This window comes from Cibotium barometz, chromosome 22 (assembly GCF_041138505.1).
Source record: "Cibotium barometz isolate CiBa-2024 chromosome 22, ASM4113850v1, whole genome shotgun sequence".
In the NCBI taxonomy this organism is placed as follows: Eukaryota; Viridiplantae; Streptophyta; class Polypodiopsida; order Cyatheales; family Cibotiaceae; genus Cibotium; species Cibotium barometz.
Genome location: NC_141067.1, coordinates 21,702,601 through 21,711,893, shown reverse-complemented (window position 1 = coordinate 21,711,893; position 9,293 = coordinate 21,702,601). Strand labels below are relative to the sequence as shown.

Below are 9,293 nucleotides of genomic sequence, written 5' to 3'. Positions count from 1 at the left end.
ATAATTTTTAAGCTTTTGTATACTTTAATGCACCATTCTGGTTCTCACAAAATGCGTTGAGTAATAATGCCTCGTATTCAATATTTTATAAGCCTATCAGTTTAGATCAATCTCAACAAACAATATAAGAAAGAACTTAAATTAAGATAAGGAAGAACCTAAAAGTTATATATAAATACACACACATACACACACTTGGTGGCTAAAATTCTCCTCTTATGTGCTTACCACCAATTTTAATTACAAAATTGCAAAGAGAAGGGTCTTTTTTTGCTTGATTTCAATAAGGATGCTTTTTAATGTCAATGTTGCTTTTACTTTTTCAAATTCTGTCTCTTGCTCCTTGTTCTTGAGAAACAATGTCTTCACAATTTAAAAGGAGTTATGGCAATTAAGAACAAGGACATTAAGAGACAGAATTTTAAAATTTTAAAATTTCAAGGTGTTATGGCAATTAAAGTTGTGTGGGAGTTAGAGACTAGAGGAATCTAGGGATCCAAAAGATATTATTGGACTTGTTTCCTCCATCATAGTCTTTAGTGTAGCCTTTTTATCACACTGTCTTTTCTCACTAAGCCAGTTTTTACAAAGCCTGTAGTGATTCAATTTTTTCCTCATGTGAATCATTCACTATACTTTATTTTCAACACCCACATACCCATGAGTGCCACTGTTTGCAGAGAGACGAATTGGACAAACATAGCTCACGTTTCTTACGCGTTTATTACTATTCTGAATAGTGGTGTTTCCATTGATTTCCATTGAGCTTTGGTGATGCTTTGATTAATATATGTTGAGCTCATGCATGTTCCTATCACATCTGATTTGTCTTGCTTATGGAGGAAATAGAAATATGTTATCAAATGGAATGTAAAGGATAAGAAGATAACAATTTATGAATTATTGCAACAGTAAACATGATTGTTTATGCTAGTGTATTTGGGACTGGTTGAAGAAATCTTAATAGATTGCTAGGGTCTCAATTATGAAGCTTTCATTAACGGGAGTGAACTAGATTGTATATGCACTAATTACTTTTTATTATTGGTGCTCGTTTGCATTGTAACATGGCCAAGACTCAACCCTTGTTCAATAGGTGAAAGGATTGCACGTGAGATTGTTTGTCCATGGTATGTTTATTGTGCAAGTAAATATAATTTTGTTTTTCTTGTTTGCAACTCTCTACTCATGTGAATTTGTGGCTATAACACACACAAACACACACACATAATCGATCAAGTTCTTCAAGCACATCATATTTCCAATTTTGAAAACAAGAGACCGATGTGCTCAAAAGGCTGCCTTGCACAAAACCAGGTCCTATAGATAGCTCTTAACAACTCTAGATTAACCAAACTACATGCTAATTGTAGGCTTGAGTCCATAACAAATGCACCAAAAAAACCCCTTTTTTGCCCCCACTAGTGTAGGAAGGAGCTTCTGGATAATTCACAAAAATGATCACATGCCAATGAGTGGAACCACTTGCAAGCCCAAAGGAAAATTTCAAAGCACCACTTTTGGCCCTCCTAGCTCTATTTCACATGATGAAACCTGTGCTTGGACACCAGACAGGTGAAAGAAGACATGTAGACAGGGTCCATAAGGTTTGTGATTAAGAAAAAGCACCATTCTTGGTCAAAAAAGCAAAAAGTCAAACATGATTGATCGCAAGCCAAGGGTACCATTGGAAAGAGGAGACTGAGTTGGACCAAAAAGCTAAAAGCCACTTTTTTCAAAAAGTAGCTCCAAGGCCAAAAAGCAAGACCTTAAAGCTAGAAAAGCGAAACAAGAACTTTTAACTAAAGTTGAGTAATATTTTACTATTAAAAAGACCAGAAGCAAAGTAAAAAGGCAAAAGCAAAGCAAAAGCATCACTTTTTGGTAAAAAGCAAGGCTTCCCCAAGTATAAAAGAAGCATGAGCCTCTCTTGAGCATCAAGTTGAAGAAGAATCTCTTCCCGCGTTACCATTTTCATTGAAGCGTGTAGATCATCTTCTCCGTCATCATCATCTACTTGAGCACGAACCAAATTATGAAATTTTTCATCGTTGCCTGCTAATTTCAGAGCGCCTTCATCGACTACAATGCCACATCATCATCTACCCGTACGACTGTACGGAGCTATACGGGTTGAAAAGTCAAACCCTAAAAATTTCAAAAACCCTAAAACTGCTCGAAAAAACCTAAAAACTACTTTTTTGAGGTTTTTATCGCTCGAAAATCATTAAAACGAGCTTTATATCAGTTTTCTTGCCAAAAAGAGCTTTTCCATGGTTTCCTTTATCAACAAGGTTGTAGGACTTGTGGAGATTACTCATGGGATGAGCAAGTTATTTTTGGACTTGGATAAGGATCTGGATTTGGATTTATTGGACTCGGATTCTTTGGATTTGGATCAAGTACTCCGGTGAGAGATCCTTGTGGGTCATCCTCGTGGTGTGCTCGGCATCAAAAATCTTGTGCCTCAACATCGACTTGGATATCCTACATCGGCATATCTGTTTGTTTGTATTCATTGATTGTATTGATCCTAGCCAGCGTGCCCATGGATTGTTCCTAAATAAATTCCTAAAAGGGAGCAGGGCCGGTCCCCCGCTCAGTGTGGTGTACTGTGCAAGATCCATATTCCCTTCTCTCTCTCTCTCTCTCTCTCTCTCTCTCTCTTTCTCTCTCTCTCTATCATTATCTTTTGGATACATGGTTGAGTCTATCACGGCACACCCTGTTGGGCGGGCTTGCTTTGTGGTACTTAAATCACTGGAAAAGTATAACCATGCATTCTCTTGCAGTTCTCCACCACCCTGATTTAAGCAAGTGGGCCTTACCAACTACTTCAACCCCGTCCCATTCGACTACCCTCTCATAGCGCTCATTTGTGAGCTGAATAGTTGCACACAAAAAGGATTAGCACCTCTTTCTTAAAAGAGAATATCTCAGTGATGAAACTTTCCTCCTGTATTCAGTACCCATCGGTGCATTTACAATCCTTTACAACACTCAGATAAGAAACTACGGTAGCATTGTATCACTTTACACGGACCGTTTTTACTTAAACTCAAATCTTAACCCACCCTGACTATACTAAACCAAACGGTGCATTTACAACACCTAGAAAAGCAACCCTGCCTGGGTAGCAGTATATCACTACACAACCCAAAACCCAAATCTGGACACCTCCGTACTATACAAAACCCAGAAAAGAAACCACCATAGTAGTACGTTACGACGCAACACATTGGTTCATTTCGAACACCCAGGAGATAACCAGAATGGAAGTAGATCACTACAAAAGCTACACCTCTATGCTATCACAAGTCATACGCCAAAGGGAGCAAAGAACACCCACAAATAGCTCAAAGTTAGCGTCCCTCAAACAATGGACAAAGAAGGGTATGAGTGATCGGTCTCCACATGTGACATGCTCCACAGGTTGGCTATTCAACCCAGATGCATGAATTAGTAGCCGCCTCAGCTGATACTAATCCAGCATCCAGCTACTCATGGGTGATCTGTACGGTGTGTCACGGAGTGCTTGTTTCAGAAATCTGCCAAAATAATGGCTGTAATACCAAGAACCCACACATGATCAAAGGGCAGGATGGAGGGAGAAGACATGAATGGCATATCAAACAAAAAATTAGTTAATGTTTCACTGAGTATTTTCAAAAGCATTTTCAGAGCTTTGCTGGGGTCTAGAATTAATTTTCACCTCATCTATTTTGAACTCTGGTTCAAGCACCCTTTGTTCTTCTTCTGTCCTAACAGAGGATGCTGAGCCAACTCCATCCTCCTCCGGGCTTTGGGCCACCTCAGTGTGCTGCTCCCTTCCACCTTGCTGGAAGGCTTCAAAGCAATGTTCAACCAGGATCCTGTCATCCCGCAGTGTGGGCCACTCACAACTCTTGCAATCTATCCGAACAACTTCCATCTGCCAAGTGTTGTCATCTTCTTGTGCCTGTATCTCTGCAACTGCACTTAACTCTACATTAGCCTATACAACAGAAACTTCTAGACCTATATTACAATTTACAACTAAAGGAGAAGGCATCTGATGAGCTGGCATATCCACATTTATGGGTATGCCCTCATCTCGACACAGCACAGTCCCACCATAACCACCCTGCTTGTAAGAAACTTCTGCTACACCTTGCTTGCATCTTGGATCAATTTCTACACCCTGTCCCATGGAGAACTCTGCCTGTGCAAGACTCAATGTCTGATTGTCCTGTACTTGATCCGTTTCTTCTTGCAGAGTATCCTCCATCACCCTTGATTCTCCAATTAAGCTTTCATTACCAGCAGAAAGAGGACCATCAAAGCCATTGGAAATGCAAGATTGGTCTCCAAAGGCCTTGAGTTGTTCCAAATCCGCTCCTAGGCTCCGCATGTTGATCAATGAAGCGTCGACCGGAAGAAGAAAAGATCCAAAGACTGACTTCTTAACACGAGTGTCTTGTACGGGCCGATAGTAGATTGCTAATGCCTCCTGCAGGCCGGATGGATATCAACACTAGTACCAAACATTAACAGTGACAAGCTGACACCTCAGTGCAGACCAGTGAAACAAACCTTAAATGCATTATTTGATATCTGAGGTAGCAGGTCTGTGTAAGGGACTAGAGTAGAAAGAAGTTCATGTGCCTCCAAATCAACCTGCAGGGAAGTGTTTTCTCCGAAGTCAGTTGGAAACTTGAAAAGAAATGCCCGTTAATGTTAGCCATGACAAAACAGAACCTCACCTCGAATTCTAAGTCTTCTTCCATACGTCCATGGGAACCATTACTCTGGTTAAGGACCAAGGTCTCTTTTTTTGATGCAGGAAGCAGACTTAAGTATTGTTTATACAGGTCATTGCTGACCAGTTTAGCTGACACATCTAGGTTTAGCAGAATCCTAGTCAACCTAGCCCTGGATCGTACAGTGGACTTCAATTCAGTATGCACCACTGCACTCATCAGGACATCAGCAGGAGTGACCTTTCGTGGACCTGTTGTATCTGGTATTTCTTGCAGAGGGACTTCAATCTTTTGATCATTGTCTTCACAAAAAGTTGAAGCCTTCCCTGGAACACTGCCTTGACACGAAGCTTCTCTCTGGAAATGAGGGGGGCTGAAAACTGTGCTGGCATCCCCTGCTTGACCTTGCCACAGATCTGGACCCCTTTCCCACCTGCTGGTCATCCCTTTACCACCTTGATCCCACTCTAAATACCCAAACCTGTGTCTTTTATCAATGTAGTGTCCATGCCCTTCCCATATGTCCACAAGAGGGGGACGATTCTCATCAGGTTGTGCAGGCCTCTGCCAGCCCATTACAGGCCCATGATTAGGTCCATGGGGGAAGCAAACTCCTGCATCCCCTGCATGACACCTAGTACCATCACCAAAACCCATGTCAGCTGGGGGCCTAGCACTACCATGCCCACATAAGGGTGGAACAGGAAACTGCTGAACCATCCCAAGAAAACTTGCAGAGGATTGTCCTCCAATCTGAATAAAAGGAGAGGACTTGTTACCAGGACCTGGACTTGCTGGTTGTCCTGGATTTTGGACATTCCAATTTCCCATGCCCATACCCATGCCCATGGCCACACCCACACCCCTCCGCGTCTCACCTGGTCCACCCATCTCGGATCTTTTGAAAGAACCCCCAGACTTTCTATCATATTGTGCACTTTCCCTTGAGCCTGGACCTTCGTCAAAACTGCTGCCGTTGGCGCCTATAACAGCAGGGTTGTCAATTCCTGGCCTAAATGGAGGTGGAGGGGGAAGTAGACACGATTGCACCTGCGGCCTCACCATGGGTTCACCCATGGGTGCTCTGTTCATTTGTGAGCCTGGATATAGCCACTCTTTCCTTGCCCAAGGTCCATCCACACGCCGGGCTTTTGAGGGTCCTCGACCTTGTGGAAATCTATGATGTTCTTGCTCAGGCACATAACCATCCTCATGGCCTCTCATCGGATCCCTTGAATACTCTTCTTTTCCAGAATCTGGTGGTAAAGCGGATAAGGCATCCCAATTTTTATTCGGGCTCAAAGACCAGCCTCTTTCATTATCCGAATCTCGATTTGTAACTCTGAGATTCCAACTCTTCACCTCTTCCTCTACAACATGATGCTGCTTTACTCGATCCGTTTGTTGAATGATGTGCCGGCTCCTTTCCTTTATCCGCGGAGTCCCACTGCTGCTACTCACACTGATACTTGTCTCAAACTTAGTCCTACGTGCAGGCTTTTCAGAGGATGGGGGTAAGCTTCGACTTGGAAGAGATGGCGACGGTGACTGTGGTGGGGCATCACATGGAGAGAGTCTGTCCTCTTGAGTATGGTGCAGGCCTTCATTATCATCAAATGGAAGATCATTCTCTGCGTCAGCTTGCTTACTCCTGGACCTGACATCAAAATTCAAACACCAGAGAAAGCATTAACAAGGTTTCCTGAATCTGACCAAAGCCTGCCTACTTGACCACTTTCGATTTACAGCATGATATTACCCATAGATTCACAGAACAAGGATTTGCATCTATAGATCATCAAGCACTGGTGTGGCTGAATTGAAGACCAAGTTCTCAAACATGCAGTGAAAACAGGACCCCAAAAAACATTGTGATGAAGCAACGTGCATGGCATGGAGTTACGAACCTACTCCTGACAGCATGAACAGCTTGCTCTGTCGCTCATGTACAACACACACACAACAGCCATTCCTCACTAAGCATGTCATGCTATGTTGATAATGTTCTGACGCAGACTGCACAATCTTGTGCCTCTGTGTACAAACATTACTTGCACTGTTTTAGAACATGGATTGGCTGCAATTACACCTCTTTATAATAAGGCACCTCCAACAACCCCCTGCATATCGCTTCAGTCTTCTCCCGATCCCATATGGCAGAGACTGTTACCACCCTCACTCGTGTGTTAAGCACGTATCTGAGAGTTGGCAACCATCAATTTACTTCAGAAGTAAGAAAATTTAGCAAGTTATATCAAAACCACAGCTGGTAAATTGCTGGGTTTTCCCAAGGGAAGATGGCCAAAACAAAATACCTCTCAATCCCCAGCTTCGATCAACACCAAGCTTCAATCCTAGATCATCATTAGGCAACCCCCAGATATAGTCATTATAGCAGTTTACAGCACATGAAGCAGCCAATATAGTCATTAACATGCACTAGAAGTTAACACCCAGCATTCAAGTGTCCAGATCTGAACAATCATTGTAAAGATTTATTCATTCTTGCATTATACAATGAGTGTTAGGTTTTGTAGGGCTGAGAAGACCTTGCAGCTGGTAGCTACTCCACATACACACTGGTAGAGCAAAACTTGACAAATACACAGAGATGAAGTTGGCAGTGGAAACCTCACGTAAGTGTCTTGAGTGATGAGGAGTTTCATTAGCGAAAGTAAAAGCCCCTAAATCAAAGGCCCGAAGGGGTCCAAGCATAATGTGCCAAGTGTCCCTATAAAAGTGTAAGCGACTCTAGGGTTTAAAAAAACATTCAAACTAAATGCTAAAAGGCCTAGTGTGCCTAGCACTATTACCTCCTAACTCCTACTTTTAGGTGATTGTATTCATCCCTCTCAGGGACCTCTTGTAAATACAATTGATTTTGGAAATATGATGGATTCTTCTTTGTATACCGCTTTCCATTGTGTATTGATTCCACTTTCTTCATTTCTCATACCTTCCATGGATGTCAATGAATTAAGTGTGTTTCAAAGCAAATAATTATAGAAGATACTTGATTCATTTCAAGACGTATTTCCTAAGGAACTGCCATCGGGTTTACCACCTGAACGGACAGTAGATCATCGTATTGACTTGATCCCTGGTGCTCATCCTGTCAGTATTCCACCTTACAGGATGAGCCAAGCTGAGGAAGATGAGTTGGCTACAACTCGAAGATTATTTGAGGATGGACAAGATCCGTCCAAGTAAATCACCTTGGGGTGCACCTGTGTTGCTTAGAAGAAAGAAGGACAACACCAGGAGAATGTGTATAGATTACAAGAGATTGAACAAGCTGACAATTAAGAACAGTTATCCTCTCCCTAGATCAGATGACCTGATTGACCGGTTACCACGAGCCAAATATTTCACGAAGATAGATTTACGTACTGGCTATCACCAGATACGTATTCATGAAAGGCATGTCGAAAGAACCGCCTTTCGGACTAGGTATGGCCATTACGAGTTTCTCGTATTACCTTTTGGGTTAACCAATGCTCCACCCACTTTCCAGCAAATAATGAACTATCTTTTTCGAGAACATTTGGGAAAATTTGTGGTGGTGTTCCTGGATGATATTTTGATATATAGTCGTACTCTTGAGGATCATGTTAGACACCTCACGATCGTCTTATCTATTTTAAGACAGAATCGACTATATGCTAAATTAAGTAAATGTGAGTTCTTTATGACCGACATCATTTACTTGGGACACAAGATCACTAGAGATGAATTAAGCATTGACTATGACCGAGTTCAAAAGGTTCTCGACTGGCCTATACCGCGAACAGTGAAACAACTTCGTTCTTTTCTCGGTTTTGTTGTTTTTCTTCGGAAATCTGTGCGGGAGTACTCTCAGCTCACACTACCGATGACCGACTTGTTGAAAGGTCGTGGACGTAAGTCAAACCAGCCTACCACTTGGAATAACGATTTGGATATGGCCTTCAGACTTTTGAAAGATAAAGTCAAGGAAGCACCTATCCTAGCATTACCTGATTCTAGTCGGCCTTAAGTTCTTGAAACTGATGCCAGTGACTATGCTATCGAGGCTGCTCTATTTCAAGATGGTAGACCGGTTGCTTTTGAAAGTAAAAAGCTAGACGACACTCAATCTCGTTGGCCAACCCTTGAGAAAGAGCTTTATACTGTGATTCATGCTCTCAAGGTTTGGAGACATTATTTATATGGCTCCAAGTTTGTGGTATTGACTGATCATCAATCAATCAAGTATGTGTGTGATGCGGATGATTTGAGAGGAAGGAAAGCTCGTTGGGCTGAGTTAATGCAAGATTTTGATTTTGAGATTCGTTATCGGAAAGGGTCCATGAATAGTGTTGCAGATGCGCTTAGTCGAATTCGAGAGGTGAATACTTTGTCGTTCACCGAGATTTCTACTGACTTATTTCAGTCATTGAGAGGGCTTTGGTGGACTGATAGTTATTTTGGTCCATTTTGGCAGAAGATCCAGGACGAGAGCTCATTGATTGACCAAGACTCAATGACTGAGCAGTCTACCATTCAGGCTGCAGGAGGCCAATGGATGATTCGGAA

At 42.2% G+C, this 9,293-nt stretch overlaps 1 protein-coding gene across 1 annotated transcript in view; it reads right to left on the bottom strand.

Moving 5' to 3' along the window:
• Window positions 1-3,621: 3,621 nt before the first annotated feature.
• The window catches only part of LOC147626398 (uncharacterized), a 46,688-nt gene continuing 41,016 nt past the window's right edge, over window positions 3,622-9,293 (bottom strand). The window contains exons 3-5 of the mRNA XM_086816505.1: window positions 4,743-6,396; window positions 4,573-4,656; window positions 3,622-4,489 (exon numbers count right to left, since the gene is read on the bottom strand). Coding sequence (XP_086672631.1) covers window positions 3,995-4,489; window positions 4,573-4,656; window positions 4,743-6,396 — 2,233 coding nt within the window. The 3' untranslated portion in view covers window positions 3,622-3,994. The remainder of the gene's footprint in view (window positions 4,490-4,572; window positions 4,657-4,742; window positions 6,397-9,293) is intronic.